Source organism: Copadichromis virginalis, linkage group LG4 (genome assembly GCF_057382275.1).
Source record: "Copadichromis virginalis isolate Kocher_CV1m ecotype Utaka linkage group LG4, C_Virginalis_male_GT1.1, whole genome shotgun sequence".
Taxonomy (NCBI): domain Eukaryota; kingdom Metazoa; phylum Chordata; class Actinopteri; order Cichliformes; family Cichlidae; genus Copadichromis; species Copadichromis virginalis.
In genome coordinates, this window is record NC_140621.1 from 25,265,813 (window position 1) to 25,283,876 (window position 18,064).

The 18,064-nt window shown below is 37.0% G+C and overlaps 1 protein-coding gene across 1 annotated transcript; it reads left to right on the forward strand.

Annotated features, from left to right (window-relative positions):
• Positions 1 to 9,650: 9,650 nt before the first annotated feature.
• LOC146711566 (adhesion G protein-coupled receptor E5-like) lies at positions 9,651 to 17,577 on the forward strand. The gene is made up of 18 exons (XM_085454452.1): positions 9,651 to 9,992; positions 11,488 to 11,571; positions 11,852 to 11,995; positions 12,107 to 12,259; positions 12,375 to 12,503; positions 12,637 to 12,680; positions 12,784 to 12,891; positions 13,112 to 13,265; positions 13,469 to 13,591; positions 13,675 to 13,865; positions 13,971 to 14,132; positions 14,237 to 14,431; positions 15,240 to 15,457; positions 15,549 to 15,609; positions 15,696 to 15,787; positions 15,917 to 16,085; positions 16,167 to 16,256; positions 16,587 to 17,577. Exons 1-18 carry the CDS (start codon positions 9,962 to 9,964, stop codon positions 16,626 to 16,628), a joined length of 2,190 nt encoding a protein of 729 aa, XP_085310578.1. The 5' UTR covers positions 9,651 to 9,961; the 3' UTR covers positions 16,629 to 17,577.
• Positions 17,578 to 18,064: the final 487 nt, after the last annotated feature.

Sequence of the window (18,064 nt, forward strand, 5' to 3'; positions counted from 1 at the left end):
CCTGATGTGGCTGCAGTGCATCCTGCTGGTTGAGAATAAGCACAGCAAGCCTCACACCCTCCGTACCATATGTGGTCGCTTGACCAACTTCTGCTTTATCTACAGTTTTTCATTTACAGCAGGAGCTCTCTACAAACTCAGCCCTGATTGAAGCCAAACTGGAATGCACAGCCTGATTTTGAGCAGCACTGATAAAACTCTGAAGCTCTTTTACCATTTCCCATCTCACACACTGAATACAATCCATTATTTGTAGAGTTTACAGCCAAAACACATCAGCTTAAGTACCACTGCACCTTTTCTTTGCATAAAACACTGACAAGACTAAAAAATGTGCTATTGCTGTTACTGAGACAACTCCAAAAACAATTCTTCTAACAACTTTTGATGTCTAAAAAAATGTTTTCGATCAATTGTACAAAAAGAGATATATGCAGTGTTTGCAGAGTATTTGTGGACAATAAAGAGAAATGTACAAAGCACAAGAACATCAACAAATCTTTATTTCTCAGATGTGACTTCAAAGGAATTTTAAAATGCTTACACATACAGCTTCCAAACTGAGGTCTGGGAATTGAGACTGCCACTAGTGTACCTGCAGTAATGTCTGCAAGCACTAATAGCCAAACCTTTGCTATACATTTTGATAATATGTCACGTTTTGTATTATAGCAGATAAGAAAAAGAGATCCACACATAACTTTAAAAGCCTAATGTCTTTTTGCTCGCAGTGATAAAAATAAATAACCTTATATATGGGTTATACATCGTCGGTATTAAGTTCTGGGCAATTCCAGTATTTTTATTTAGAGCTTCCATCTTAAGAGTGTTTCTAGTGTATTTTTTTTTCCTTTTGTTTTTACAGCATAAACAGAATTTTTTAGTCAGAGCATTCTGGGGGAGCCAAACATTTTTTGCTCTCATGCCTCTTAAAATACCTGTGAGTGCAAATCTGACATTTCTCTTCACACTTGCACAGATGGATACGATGGCACGAAGTTATGAACTTGACTGAAGATAGAGAAATGCAATTACCCTGAGATTATGAAATTATTGCATTGTCCCTTAAGCAGTCCTGCAGCTTTTTGTTTATTCATTCTCATCAAAAAGTGAAAATGCATCACATTCGTATTGTTAACGCTTGCAATCAAATGATGGCATCAAATTCAAATGTGTTTCATGCAATATGAAGTACATCCATCTATGATTATTAACTTAGTGATGGTGAATTGGTCTTGCTGGATGCGCTTTAAAACAAATGGGGTTTCTTAGACTTGGTGCTGACAGCAGTAAATGCTTAAATCAACATTAGCCAAAGACATCAGTGCTCTGAAGTGAGCAACTGCTGAGCTGTTAGTGATGCAGCCTGGCTTTAAATACAGCACTTACTTAGATCCCCATAATAATATAATAATCACCTTAATGTGATTAAGTTTCAATGATTCACACACAGAATCTTGCAACTCGAAACAATAATTTCTTTAAAGGCTTTGCCCTCTGTCGAAAACCACAACTCCACACACACAGCAGTTCTTCAGTTGGCTCTGTAATAACATAAATATCCTTATTATTAACCATTAAAAAGCTTAAAATTACCAGCTCTCAACCATTGTGGATAAAATGGGCCTCATAATGCATGAATTTGTCCCAGCTAAGCTGGCTAATAGCCTCTTACACTTATACTTCAGTAAACAGTATATTTATTAAATTTTCTTAAAAATATAAAGCAATACTGTAAACTGTGCATAACAAACAACTCTGGGGAAGAAAAAAGTTTTGAGTGTTAATGAGGGTATAATTATGTATGAGTAGACTGCCATTATATTGTATTAATCATATAGTCAAACATAACATACAATTTGCATACTAAATGCATTGAGACTGAGGTAGGGGAGAAAAGGTAAAGAATTTTGGGAAAAAAAATCCTTGTCCCTTACGTACTGTGTTACGAAATTTACGATCATCAAATTTATAATCCATCCATCCATCCATTCGCTACCGCTTATCCTTTTCAGGGTCGCGGGGGGTGCTGGAGCCTATCCCAGCTGTCATAGGGCGAGAGGCGGGGTACACCCTGGACAGGTCGCCAGTCTGTCGCAGGGCTAACACATAGGGACAGACAACCATTCACACTCAGATTCACTTGCACATTCACACCTAGTGGCAATTTGAATTATCCAATTAACCTATCCCCATAAGCTGCATGTCTTTGGACGGTGGGAGGAAGCCAGAGTACCCGGAGAGAACCCACGCAAACACGGGGAGAACATGCAAACTCCACACAGAAAGACCCCGGCCTGATGGTGGAATTGAACTCAGGACCTTCTTGCTGTGCGGCAACAGTGCTAACCACCGTGCCACCGTGCTGCCAAATTTATAATCAACTGTGTATATTAACAAAAGATAAAATAAAAATAAATACAACTGAAGAATTAGTTGATAACTAAAAATGAAGACAACACTGACATATTCTTCCGAGTAAGTGTTGTTCTCATCCTCGGTATTAAGTATAAATCTGTAGTTAGCTGTCTAGTTTTACCAAAAGAATGAATACACTATGGTAAGACTTTCCACACTATCGATAAGTAGTTCCTACATGTCTTCACCTCTATCCAAGCACAGGTGTTTCACTAGAGCCCTAGGTAAACAAGAGTACAGAAAAACCTTTCTCTTTTTACCTACAGAAAGTCTGCGCACCTCAGAGACAGAACATGACCTCTGAGGCCTATGCAGCATGCCTATAATATGAAGTATTTCTCATGGATGAGGTTCACAAAGCTCTAAAGAGGTTGAAGCTCCAGCAACACTTGTAGTATGAAGAACAACTTTTTATGCTTGGCAGACACTTTTCAGCCTGTAGCTTTCACCGGGGTACAGGTGCTTTTGCTTTAGCCTTAACACTGTCAGACATTTGCTCTTCTCTATGCACTTCGAAAGAAGGCGAAGTTGAATCAGAAACCTTGACACTGAACTTTGCAGAGGCCAGGTAGATTTTGCAGCTAGGTGTTTGCACATCTAAATAAAGAACAGACTGTTGTTGGGTGATCAGTCCTGTACTCTCTTTAGTACCCAATTTGCAAATGATTCAGCAGACCTGACGGTTTTTGTGAGTGACAAAAGACAGCCTTCCTCGCCTGCCCTGATAATGACAGCACAGGGCAGAATAATATATGCACCCTGTCTCTAATTTCTGGTGGCACTGAACTGATTATTCAGGCCAGACTGCATTGTAAGATGATTCAAAATTCATCTACTATCCACTTCTGAGGCAGTGGTTCATGGGCCTTGGAGCAAATTAGAGGAGTCCAGTTCAGTCTGTCAGTGGGGAATTAAAAGGGCATCTGCCACTCTCGGCAGCTCTCTATTAGCAGTAAATGACAGTGTTCAATGGTGAATCTTGACATGCAGGAATTCAAGTGAAGAAGACAGCTTAAAAAGTCAAAGACCCTTTTCTAAGATGTATGTAGGTTGTAGAGGTTGTAAAAAGTTACTTCTGTCCTCAAATAAAATCAAAAGATAGTTCAGCTAGAACGTCCTTAAACCCACGTTACAGTGTAAATTTTTAATGTGGAGGTGAAGTCTAGCTCTTGTCAGTGCTCACTATACACTCGCTTAAAAACAGGAATATGCATTAAAGCAACAAAGAAGAAGAAGAAGAAGAAGAAAAGATGCTGCGCAATTAAATGGAATTACATGCTTGGTTACTTGCAACGCAGTGGTTGTTGATGTTCTACTTATTAGGGTTATAACAATGTTTATGTACTCACCACTCTCTGGCGCATTCTTAAACTTGTGCATCACGAAATTCTCCATCTCCAAATTCGACCATCTAACTCTGCTCCTCAGACGTTATAAGTTACAAATGTGACAGAAATTGTAAAAAGACAGATCAAAAATACACGTAATCAGCACGTTGGAAGATTCACCATGGGTATTTTACTGTAACTGATACACCCAGCATGCACCTGTCGAGAGCCATCACATCATCGTGGGTGTGTTTGATGTGGTTAACGTGACAGTGGCTCACCAGGTGGTTCGCTCAATCAGGAACTCTGCCCTCTTGTGTCCGAAGACGCAAAAACAACTCATTGATGAATGGCACGACAGAAAGTGAAATGCAGACAAACGCAAATTAAAAGACATTTAACCAAATGAACCATTCTGCATGTGAATGAGTGCATGGGTGAAGTAAATGGTGTATGCAGTTTTGTTTGGTGCAAAAACCCCAACCAAAGCACAACGAAAATCCAAAAAGCAACTGAGCTCCGAGGGCTTTCATAGAGCACTGGCACACTAGGCCCAAGTGTTGCCAGTGTCACTGATGGGAAACGATCCACACCAGTCCTCCAACGCCTGCAAATGAGACGTGCCACACAAACGGGCAGAGAGGAAGGCTGGGTGGAGCGGATCATTCCACAAGAAAGACTCTCAAAAAACAAACAAAAAAAAAAAAACATTACAGCAGCAAGAGTATATGTGATTCATTACCTTCAGTCCTGTTTGCTTTGTTGTTGATATTATAAAAATAAAGGACACGAAATTGCACAATTTCTCAAGATGATGTCAGAAATTGTGCTAAATTACTCCTGAAGATTTCTCCTGAAGGGATCGCACATCCACCCAGGAAAAGAAGAGCGGTAGACCATTTAACAGTTTAAATTGTTTGTTAGATGAATCATTTCCTGAATTTAACACTCAAAGAGTGCTACACCCTGTGCAAAATTAAGCGCTGTAAATATCTGAATATTATTAATATGCTTATCAGTGATCAGGGCCCCAGCCATGTGCTAATATTACTGTTGTGTGATAGATAATGTCATATCTGAAAAAAGAAACATGCTTAAAATGTAGACTTCACCCTGTCTGGTGCATGATTAGATAAATGTTTTGATGCAAGATTGTAAAGGAGGCTGTAAGGTTAGAGTTCTTGAATAGCAACCAGCTTGGGAAATGGTACTACACAATGACATGCAGGGGGAGAATTTCAGTGCACACTATCTAAAAATTCAGTGCAATATCCAAACAACTGTCTGAAAGATTCCCCTTCGGACCTGGTGGTTAGAGAGTCTGTTGAGGGGGGTGTTAACATAAAACATGGTTTTATCATTTGCCCGAAAGCAGCCCTCTGGCTTTACAGCTGCACACGTAAACGAGCACTGTTTTTAAAACACTTAAGTCAGCATATTTAGGAGTTTTCCTTAAACTTGCTGAATATGCTGAGTTAGTGGATCCACCTTAATTTTCAACCCAGTAGCACTAGTTAAATTGTTATTTTCCACATTGCACTTGATAAGACTAATTCTCAACACTGAAAATTATCTTTCGTCTAATACGGTCTCTACTGAGAAATTGACTGGCCTAATCTGCAGCACCAAGAAGAGTTTTTTAAAGCAATCAAACATCTAAATTTCCCCAGGCATAATAGATGCATTATTGCATAACGCTGCATCCATATATTGTGAGAATAAAAATGCAAGGTGGCACAGAAGTCAGATTTGCACCAAATATTTAAATACAACAGCTGAAATGATGCATGCCACATGTCTCCAACGTTGGCAAGTTAATTTGCCAGCCTAGTGAATCTAGTGTGGGAGGGGGGGATACGAGAGTAAAAGTGTAGTACCTATATTTCTCCACTAGATTATGCAACATCACCATGACAAAATATTCACACCGAGTACGCCATTTTGATTTGGCACTAAGAAAATATTCACATAGTGGATTTGAAACATGTTTGAATAATAAAGTCATTTTCTGCCTGTAAAGTCAAGAGAAAATTTACTTTGATTTGTTCTACAAGTTAAAGTTTTAGATGTAGCTCCTAATTCACTGCCAAACAGTGAGCATTTGGATAAGTGTGCTTTATTAAATGAGTAATTACACGGCAGAGTTCAAATGACTAGGAGAACTAGGTAAATCATTTTACTTGTTTAGTTGCTTACACAACTACCATGCCGTTCGAAACTATTTTGTTCCTCTTTGGTGTTATTCCCTCTTTCATCTCTTTTTTTCATTTTAATCTTTTTTTTATTAGTTTTACCAAAAGGTCAACGAGCACAAAAAGAGAATATGCAACAAAGCGGAACACGAGCAGCAACAAAAATAAAAAAGGTTTCGCACACCCATGATCTCAGCACTTTGTAAAAGCTTAGCTCAGAGGTGTGAAAAGCTGGTGACAGCATGAACACACTTCCTCTACATGCAGGGGAGCTATTTTTTCACAGCTATAAAAGGGAAATGTCTCTTCGCACATATTGTCACAACGATCAGTACAGAGTGTTGAACACTACATTCAACAATGCGGGAATTTTTGAGTCTTTATGAATAGCAGTCAACATCTATTCATCAACTGCATATTTGTATTCACTGCTGATACAGAGTAATGTGAGATAAAAGCTGAAAGAAAGCAGGATTAAACTTGTCAGTTAGCACTTCTAATTACTTCTACAGAACTTTCAAACTAGTAGCTTAAGAAATTAAATGAAAAAGCAAGGAAAGATCTTAATGTAAACTTTGACAACATTTTTTGCTATAACGTGTGAGATGAAAGGGGAGAGTCTTTTGGTGTTTCACTGGTTAGCAAGAGGTCTACATTCTCATCCGTTCCTCAGTTGTGGAATGTATTTAGTTGCTAACCTCAACCATATCCTGTATGTCACACTGCTAGGTCAAAAGTAACTGAAAAAAACAGTATCAAAACATTAATTTTAGTATTGCTTTTGGGGGGAGGTGTGAATAGTTTTTGATGTTTTTCAGTTAAAATGAGTTTTGTTTTTGTTTTTAAATTCCTAAATGCCAAGAATTTAAAGAAAAACCATAAAACCAAAAAGAAAAAAACATTGCAAAGGACTGATGACAATTTAGATTTCTGAGAATCAAACAGGAGCGTATTTTTTGAGACACTAACACGGGTTATTTAACAAAATGTCCCAGTTTTGTTTCTCTTCTCTAATAGGTAATACATGTAGTCATGTTGCTTAAACAGAATTTTCTTGTAAAAGATGGAAAGCAGAAGAGAAAAGGAGAAGTGGGAATTTAGCAGTACCACTATTTTTTTGTGTTTTTTTCATGTTAACAGTTTCAGACAGTAAGTAGCAAAAAGCAAGAGTGTCCAAGCTAGAACTTCACACTGGCTCAGTGAAAACTGCTTTAAGAGCCGTACCATACCAGCAGTATCAGTTAAAACACACAGTTTGGCTAACTTCAATATTCACTGCTGTACCACAGATTTCTATGACACGAACATATTTTGGACTTACAGTCGTCAGTGTAAGACACAGACACAAACCAAAACATTCAGACTCCATTCTGACCTCTAGGTTCAGGGTATGTCAGGAAGTTGTTGAGACAACTGGGTCACATTCAGGTTCCTCCTCATTGTTTGGGAATCCAGAAAGAAACAAGAAAAACCAAACACAACTGACACAAAATACACAAAACTCTGAAAGTACACTATCTTGTTATAGGCAGGAAGAAGTTTGAAATATAACAGGATAAGCCTTGGATGCTTGCCATGATCATTATTGGTAAAAGTCACTCTGTGAAAAAGAAGTCAAAATGAAACAGTAGGAAGATAGTCGCCCAACTCAAGCGGAACACATGTATCATTTGAATACAGACTATGTGCAAAGGAGTGCCTGAGCTCTGGACTCACACACTGATTTATCATGCTAGGCACAGCTTTGACTGAGGTATGCATAACATCCTCACCCACAAAGCCTGACACTGACCATTATCTGTATTGTATGTGTTGGCCAGATGCATCATGTTGCTACTCAGATGTATTCCCTTGTTGCACTGATATGCTTGCTTTTCTATGTAATATCCATCCATCCAGTTCAGCGGGGACGCTGGCGCATGTCTTGGCTGATATAGGGAGAGAGGCAGGGTACATCGTGGACAGGTCACCAGTTTGTTGCAAAGCTAACACAGAGAGAGACAGACAACCATTCACACTCACATTGAATCCTATGGGAAATTTAGAATTAACAACCTAACCCCACTAAATGCATGTCTTTGGACTGTGGGAGGAAGCCGGAATAACAGGAGAGAACCCACACAGACACTGGGAAAACATGCAAACTCCAAACAGAAAGGCCCCGGTGGATTTGAAGGCAGGATCTTATTGCTGTGAGACAACAGTGCTAACCACTGTGCCATTATGTAGCTTTTCTGTTTAATATTAGGTACTTTTTAGTGAAGTTACATTGTGATAGCTTTTATTCATAGATTTTATTTTATATTTATCAGGCAAAAACAGTGCTACCACTTTAGAACTATTTCATATACACCTATGAACACATCACTGTAGGCTACATATAATGACCAACAAAAAAAGCCAAACATTTGTGTCCAGAGCTCTGTAATTTAGAGATCTGAACATACTTGTTATTTGTGAGTTGGGTTATTGAAAAACTTCCAATAATGTAAAGCAAAAAAAGAGTAAGAAAAAAGCATTTTTCTGTATTTGTCTGTGACTTTGCATATAGATCGATACCAGTGATACAAGTAGTATCACTGGTCTGATCTGATAACAATACCAGCATTGATATCTATATCTGTTTCTCATGTAAACATGACAAAATGTTGCTCTTACACTTTATATTTTAGGCACTGAATCTTTGTCTACAATAATCATGATATGAAATTAAGACTGCAGCCTGCACAGGCCTGAAAATTACACCATGAATGTCAACTGGAAACAAAACAAGTCACTGAAAAAATTAGCCGTCTGTTTTATTTTATGACACTGCTCTTGCAACATGTTTCCTTTCCTTCATATTTTCAGAGCAAAAATCAACCCTCACAGATCTTGATAGGTCATAAATGTATGAGTGTGTGTGTAGCCAAGCACGTCATAGTATAGTTTCAAAAGACTGTTTCCTGTTACACCGTGCAACAGGAAACCTTTAAAAGATGTAAAGTTTTTGGTTTGTAGAAGCATGTGGTGTATTTTTTCCAGTACTGTAGTGCTTAATCTGTCCTTTTATTGAATCAAAGTGCACTAGGCCTCCGCTCTGGGGAATTACATACAGACTATATACTATGTAGAGGAAACAAAATAGTAGAAGCCTTCTTTGTTTAATTCTTTCTAAATACAGCTCAATGCTGTTACCATTGTTACATTGTCTAAAAAACATAAGCAGCCAGAGGCTAAAACCATGAATATGTCATCATCATCATAATCAGCAGACTGTGTGCCTATGGGAGGGTATATCAGCTGGCAGGACACTGTAAAACAATGACTAGCCTCACAATCTAAACTTTTAACCCTCTGTCTGTTCCCACACTACGTCTAAAAGAGGAGAAAGTTCAAGTGACAAGTGAGCTATGGCAAAAAGAGACATAAATTATCAGGGTTGCATAATCTAGTAGCATATTGCTGCAGCTGTGCAGTCGTCAGAAATACTGGATTTCATCTGTCACCACACCGCACCCCTCAAAAAGTTAGTTCCTAAAAAGAAACTTCTGGTTGTACTCCCATAAAAACTTCTGCGTCAGAGGACTGATCTTATTACTGTGTGTGTTAGAGTGAGCGAGAGAGAGAGAGAGAGAGAGAGAGAGAGAGAGAGAGAGAGAGAGAGAGAGAAACTCCTCCCAACTAAAATTCACAGTCACCACACTATGTCACCCCAGTAGTCAGACAGGCAGAAAGAGAAAGGGGATAGTTCAGTCTGTGAAGGGATGTGTGTTGTTGGGGAGTGCTTCAGTCGCTGAGTTATTGGTTTGCTGCTGTCAGCATAAACGTTAGCTACTTTTTCTATATCAGTTCATTTGACTGGTGGATTAATATTTATTATTTTTCAGTTTTTTAAATTACAGAAACAAGTTAAAGAACCTTTGAAAGAGTTGAGAAGAAGAGAAAAGGTTGGGACAACCTAAAAGTAGATAATTCTGCAGTTTTTGTCTGGGTTGGTTAAACTTTCTTGAAACGGGTAAGGACTCTTTTTGCTTCTTCACCATGACGTGCAGATGGAAGCTTCTTATACTGGGTGAGTCACATATGTGGGAGATGGAATGGAAAACATTATCTTTTAAGATTTTTTTTGTAAGGATCTGAATTTAGGATGAAACTTAGACAAAAACATTTTCAACATTTTCATTGAACTGCTGTCTAGTAATACTTAAGCTGTCTAAAATAATGTCTATGTCTAAACAGCAGTTTTTGCTTTTCGGACATAGAAACTCTTGCTTTTTGTTGCATTTGTTTAGTCACTTTTCTTTGAGATAAAGTCAGCCAGCATATTGTCATTGACAAAATTATAGTAAATGAATAAAAGTTCTCAGAGATTTTCTCAATTTTTTGTCGAATATCTCATTTCATCTAAGCTATAATTCCAATTTTTCATGAGACATTACAACCATGTCACATTCGTGCAAAAGGGGGCAACTCACCCAACAAATTCCATGATATAAAAGCCCAGTTATTACTTTCTTGGCTGACTGCGCATCATGCTACACATTAATTCTCACTTCATTACTGTCATGTGGTAAATATTCTTTTTAAAAAGTGTTTCCTTCTTATTTCTGAATGACACAGTTCTGACAGCTGATAGTTTTTCTAAAAAGACACCAGGGACTGTCGTTTTAGTGCACAGCACTGCTGCCCTTTTGTGAAGAAGCTGAATGACCGCCTTGTACATGTGCAGGTTTCCTTTGAGAGCTTTACTAACCATACACTAAGTCAGGGTTCGAGACTTGTTTAGAAAAGAGATTCTTAAAGGTTTCACTGGTTAAAAAACTAATATTAAGTTGACCTTTATACTTAATGTTTCTTCTCTTCTCCCCATCCTCCACCATCCTGTCAGCTATACAGAAAGTTATATTAAGCAATTGAACAATTTAGCAATGTTTTAACTTCTTCAAATTAAGTCAGGAAACAAATGATTAAGTGTTGCTGCATCTAGCAACCAAACGTTTTAAACTGGCAACAGTTTTCTTTCATGGAAAAAAATAAACTGTAAATACAATGACAGGTGTTTCATTCTCCACCCCCACCCCAAAAACGAAAAAGATGCAGCATATTTCTGAGCCATAACAATAAATTAGTTATTTGTTTCAAAGATTACAGTAAATTTCTTTGTGTTTTTAAATAGCCAACTTTATACGGTGCAGTATAAAGTGCACATCAGGTGTCAGTTAGGAGTTCAAAGTAAATGGTCTGTGCAAACTCGCAGATGTAATAATGGTTTGTTTTTGTGCTCTGTCATGTAATGTTTTCTCACTCATAGGAAGCACAGTTCTCCAGACACCAATGTGCTGTTTATTTTGAATCATATTTCAGACGCAGGAATAATGTGAGGAAATTATGATAGAGAATGAGGGCCTTTGCTTCTTCTTCCCAGACTTTTTACTATCACAACCATTTTTGTGCAATTTATATGATAAACAAAATTCATAATCAGAATAAAACATCAGAATAGATTAATGTTCAAAAGTTACTGAACTATAGTATACAAAGCTGACAGTTCTCTGCTTGTTTTTTAGCTCTGTCTTTCTTCCTCATCATGGTGCTGTCAATATCAGCAGGCTGCCCTCTAGGATTTTCAGCAAAGAAAAAAGAGTGCATTGGTATGACAAACTTTACAAAACAAAACATCTGACACTTAATCAGTAATGGAAAATGTGCAAGCTGAGCAATGTGTGCATTTTTTTTATTTAATAAATAATCTAATATTATCTATTAAATAATTTTATTAAAAAAGAAATAATTAAGATGTGTTTTAAACTTTTTCTATCAAAAGTTTGAGTTTTGATTTTTCAAGACATTTTTTTTAATCTGTAACAAAATCATATCAAAAAAAAATATTTATGCAAATACATCTTTTCTAATGTTTGTGTCTTTACAAAGATATAAACGAATGCAATGATGATGTGAAGCCATGTGGACAACATACAAACTGCACAAACACAATTGGGAGCTACTACTGCCAATGTAAAGATGGTTTCAAAAGAAAGACAGGGGAGGTGAATTTTACAACTGGTGCATGCGAAGGTAAGTCATCTCAAATTTATGGTGATAACAACTCTGTGGTTGATTTGGAGAAAGTTTATGTCATACAGTCATAACTTATGTAAAGATTAAAGGTCTCTTCTTTTTTAAAAGATATCCGAGAATGTTCGGAAAACAAAGACATCTGTGGATCTAACGCCAAATGTGTGAATACTATCCCCTATTACTTGTGCACCTGTGATGATGGATTCATTTCTACTACTGGGAATAAAACCTTTCATCACGATCAAAATGCTACATGTGAAGGTAAAATGTTGTTCTCATTGGTGCTTCCATTTTAGAGTGAGCTCTTCAGTTTAAGGTGATGGCAGAGGATTTTTTTTCAGAGGTATTCTTACATGTCTTCTTCCTGCTGCTCTAGATATTAATGAATGTCAAAAAGGAAATCCCTGTGGTCAGAATGGATTATGTAACAACACACAAGGCAGTTATTACTGCATGTGCAACGCAGGGTTCACTAACTATGGCAACCAAACCGCACGGTGCACTGGTGAGAATACTGTCCATCATCCATTATTAAACTGGGGTTCTTCCCAGTAAATGCAACAGAAACAAACAGAACACTTATTGAATACCTCTGGTCATCCGTAAGCAAATTTGTTCATTAAACTTTCTTTCTTCAGAATCGAACTGTGATGTTTTCAAAGCTCTAAACGGGCTGGAAGAGGTAACTCCACATCACAAATACTATAAAGTATCAAAATTCAGCACATATTATGAATAGAGTTGTCTCACATTTTTGTTTTATCCACCACCAATCTCTCTTCTAGAAACTTCCCATTGTGAAGCAGCTCAATAAAAGCTGTCAGGAGCTCACAGGGGACAAAAGTCAGAATCCATCTGATCGGACAAACCAGACTGAAGAGGACTTATTGACGGTACTACTAAATTCAGAACATTTTAACCTTACTGCAAAAAAAAATCATCAAGTTTCTTGAAACCAGGCAGGAAAATAATGCTCTGCCTCTTTCAAACTGTCACATGATGCTCAGATGTCTCATAGACCGTTTACACTGAGGTAGCCTGAAAGTCTGCCTCAGTCTGCCTCTGTTTCTTGTTTCTCATGATCTCCTCTCTCATTCCTCTCTTTGTCTTTAGAGATTGCAGTCAGAAATAGATCAGCTCTTGTCCAGTAAATTTCTCAAAGACAGAAGAAGAGTCTCCATCTTTCTGGATTTGGTGGAGAATGTTCTGAGGCTAATTGGAGCCATGACGAAGATGCCAGGGAGAAACACAACTTCCACTCACACAGGTTTAATAAAAATTTGCATTTGCAGCAGAATTTAAAAGAAAAACAAACCAACAAACAAATATGTCCAATTCAGGTAGATATGTTCAAATATGATAGGAGCTTTTGCCTAGAGCTTGTACATTTATTATTAATTACATTTTCTTCAGCATTATTGAACAAGCAGTGTAAGATAAGAAAAAACAACAACATTTATCTGGTTTCAGAGCTGAAAATGCTGGTACATCATGGGCCTGTTATATCCAAAAGAAACACAACTTTATCAACTAAGCATGCTCAGTTGGACATCCAGATGGAAATGGCGGCTGGAGAACCTGCCTATTACCCTGGTAATGACAACGAATATCAAATTTGTAGCCAATTTTATCACGTTATGACACACTCCAATTATTTTCTCCTTTTATTGTTTCAGGCTTTACAACAGTGTCCTTGATGAGCTACTCAAACCTGGAAGACTCTACAGATACCTTCTTTGATGGGATCAAACCACAAAAGTACCAGAGCTTTAAAATAAACTCCAAAGTGGTGACTGTCACTGTTAGCAACAGAAATACAAGCCAACTCAAAACGCCAGTGAATCTGACTTTGGACCACTTGATACAGGTAAAGAGGAGAGCTTACTACTAATGTTTAGGGACTGTGTTAATCTACGTTGACAAACAGGAACAACAGAACAGTCAGTATCTCTGGTGTACATCTGTTTAACAGAAAAATCAAACGCACATCTGTGTGTTCTGGGATTCCTCGGTGAACGGAGGATCATGGTCTGATCGTGGCTGCGATGTGGTGAAGTCAAACCCGGAATATACTGTGTGTTCCTGTAATCACCTGAGCAGCTTTGCTGTACTGATGGCCCTCTATGAGATGGAGGTTAAAACTAATTATATATACCATAATGCTTTTAGTTCAGAATAAGTTTAAACTTCAACCCATTTTCATACAATAATGTTACCATTCTTTCTCTTCCACAATAGAATAAGTTCGAGTTGCAGCTGATCACCTGGGTGGGCCTGTCCATTTCACTGATTTTCTTATTCATCTCCATCCTGACATTCTCAATGATCCGCTCCATTAAAAGCACAAGAACCACCATCCACCTGCATCTCTGCATCAGCCTCTTCATTGCAAACCTTGTCTTTCTAGCGGGAATCTCTCAGACAGCGAACAAGGTAAACAGAAACTCCACTTGCCATCAGCATGTGTGCATTAGCAGAAGTTTCTGCCACCTTCAAATATAACAGAGAACTGTATACTAAGTTGCAGCAAAGCTACTGTTAAATACCCCAACTCTTTGATCTTTGGGCTGAAGGAATAACAACACTCAGTGTATAAATGCTCAATCAACAATCTCTTTAATCTATACAATTCTCTTTATTCCATACAACACTTTGAGCATTACAAATGTCCGAATGGGAGATGTGCACGGGAGGGTGTCCGGCAAAATCTCAAAGTGTCTGACTGTTTCTCACATTCTTATAGCTTCAGCCCTCCTCCAAACTAAGCATTCACATTCTTTCTCTCTCAGTGAGCCTAAGTTACAACCTTGGCTTCCTGTGCAATATGTTTTGTTCTTTCTACAATCAGAAAAGCAAAGCCACGATTCTCTGCAAACAGTATTCTCTTTATAAATCAACAGTACGAAGTACCATAGGATAGTGTAATTCATTCACAGTAAATCAGCAGTCAAATGTAATACAAACCAGCCTAATCAATCTAATAATTTCACCTTCTAACTATAGTATAATGCAACCGAAAACTATATAATGATTTCATAAGCTTAAATCAGAGGTACAATGTAACATAAGACAGTGTAATAATCTCACACTACTGAATTATTCATAAGAGATATTAATAAGAGATATATAATAGACACATAAACAATTGAGGAATTTCTAGACATTTCTCCCTCTTCATATTCATCCACATTATTCATGTCTGTTACCCTGATCCTCCTCTTTCCTTCACTTTCCCTATTAGGCTGGCTGTGCAGTGGTAGCAGGAATCTTGCATTTCTGCTACCTGGCAGCGTTTTGCTGGATGTGTCTGGAGGGCATTCAGCTGTTCAGGATGGTTGTCCTCGTCTTCAACACCACCTTTAAAACCCTCCACATGATGGCAGTTGGCTATGGTGTTCCAGCTGTTATCGTTACCATCTCTGTCTTAGCTAATTCTGGAGGATATGGCACTAAGAGATAGTAAGTTTTCCCAGTTCCAATTATATTGTTCTATCGTTAATTCAAGTTTGAATTACTTACTTACTTACTAAACTCTTGATGTGCATTTCAGTTGTTGGCTAAATCTGGAACTCATTTGGAGTTTCTTCGGCCCTGTCTGTGTCATCATCATTGTAAGTATTTAAATAATTATTGAGTTTAATGTGATCCAAAATGGTGACTTGTGTTATGTTTAAACCTCATCTCTTTGGTCTTTCAGATAAACATTTTCTTCTTTCTCATAACTGTGTGGAAGTTAGCACAGAAGTTCTCAAGTTTAAACCCTGATCTTGATAATCTGCACAAAATAAAGTAAGTCACAACTCAAGCTGCCCACACTAAACGCCCCATGCAATTGCTGTGTGGAAAGTATAACGTAATCTATTGCCTCACCAAAGTACCTCGCACATGATATGTATGCATCTTTGTTGCCTCCTGCAGGGCATTCACCATTACTGCAGTGGCACAGCTGTGCGTTTTGGGCATCATGTGGATCTTTGGTTGTTTCCAGTTTGAGGAAAGCACTGTAGCCATGTCTTACCTGTTCACCATTTTTGGCAGCCTTCAGGGTGTTATGCTCTTTATCATGCACTGTCTGTTTTCCAAACAGGTTAGTCACATTTGTCTCAAAAGTAAGGGACGAGTTCTGCTGTCTTTAGTGATGCCCATACTAAAGATTTTCTGAATTTAGGTGAGAGAAGAATATGAAAACATCCTGGCCAGATTCTGTGTGCCTCAGAAGAAGAGCTACAAAGAGTTCAATTACTCCAGCAAAGCTCAAGTAAGCAGCTATTTATATTTTGTTTTCCTTTTTTGACTTTGTCACTAAGCAATATTAAAGTGAAATCAAACATTTATTATAGAACATTCATTTTGATTTGATTCATTTCATTTCATTTTCATTCATTTTGAACATTTGATCTATTATGGAACAACTACTTAAATTTTAAACCCAACTCAATTCTTTCCCATTGGTTAAAGAAGAAAATAAAATGTTATACTTAATACTTTTTCATACTTATGCAACTGTTCCTCAACTGTTCCCTATACTTAAGGAACAGTTGAGATGGTTTTCACAGCTGATTGAACTATGCCCCTTTGTCATCTTCAGGCATCCAAGAGCAGCCAGGACACAGGAGAGTCTCATTTTTGAGAAGCTAAAACCTGACTTGAGACAAACTCTGATTTGCTGGAGACTTTCAGTCATTGGGACATATTGACATCGCACTTATAACGCATCTGTTTGCACCTGTTTGCTTTGTTGCAAAATGTTGTAAATATTATCATTCTTTACTATGTGTGGGCCTTTTATTTTAAGTCACTGAGTTATCTATTCAAATCATTGCAACTTACAAAATCCTTACAAAAGAAGCATTTTGTTAAGTTTTTCAAACAGGAAATTATGTAAGTAGTTTTAGAAGCATAAATCTACAAGTATTAAAAATTTCAGATATGAAAAAATGTTTTCAGATTATCATAATTGTGTAAAGACCTGTTGTATCAGGTAAATCTAATAATGCAAATTCTTTAATTCAGGTACTGTATTTAATGAGCAATCTGAAACATATTTGCTGAAAAGCACCTTCTTCAACCACTTCCTCAAGCTTCTGAAAGACCCACAATAAGAGGACAATTATGAGACCGAAACATATATTTAAATGTTTTAAAAGTTTGTGTTTATATTGCTGAGCAATTTTCCTGTGTTTTCATTCTTGACTGCATCCATTCTCTGTGTTTTATCATGAAGCTATTTTAGAAGATTGTAAATTTTTTTTAATGCATTTACAGTTTGCAATTACTTCTTTATTTATGTTTATTGTTAAAAACGTTTTTTTAATTATTTTTTTAATGTTCTCCTAAAGGTTTTAGGGTAAATACATATTCTGATGTATATCATCTTTAGTGATTTTAAAATGTATCGCATTTGATATAGAGAATAAACTAGCAATGAACACCAGAAAGTCAACTTTTTGGCCATTATTTCAGAACACAAAGCTTTAATTCAATGTTAAAGCATTTTCATAATACAGACTGCACCTTATGGTGTAATTTCCCCATATTTCGCATATGATTTCAATGTCATCTTTTTGAAATCAGGGTATAATTTTCATAAAGTACGTCCTTAGTAGACAATAACTTTAAGTTTTATTATATATATTATATAATATATTTATTATATTATATATTTTAGAGGAAAAAGACATTTGAAGACATTTTAAGTACTATATAATTTCAGTGTATTTTAGAAAAAAAGAGCAAATAATGTTTCCCGATTTTAGGTTGGAATTAGAAAGTGATTCTTGATGTTTATGCCATAGTTGTAGTAAATAGTCAGTTTTACTCTCATGCACAGTTGACTGTATCTGATGAAGTGTTGATCTGACTTTCCTGCATTATAATTATAAATGCAAAAAAGCACTATCAAATATTACAAGACTTAGGCCGTGTGACTTCCAAGCAATTTAATGTTTATATGTTTTATATATTTATTTATCTTTGTTTCCTGTCATAAACATTCAGGGTCCAAAAGATTTCTTTCAAAGGAAAAGAAAAATATAAAAATAAAATGGATCTTTTGGTGGAGAAGAA

Bases quoted from the DNA above. Each gene is read 5' to 3' on its own strand.
- LOC146711566 (XM_085454452.1), top strand. From the start codon at position 9,962: ATGACGTGCAGATGGAAGCTTCTTATACTGG. The intron at 12,260-12,374 runs GTAAAATGTTGT...CTGCTGCTCTAG, and splicing joins TCAAAATGCTACATGTGAAG to ATATTAATGAATGTCAAAAA. The intron at 14,133-14,236 runs GTTAAAACTAAT...CTTCCACAATAG, and splicing joins TGGCCCTCTATGAGATGGAG to AATAAGTTCGAGTTGCAGCT.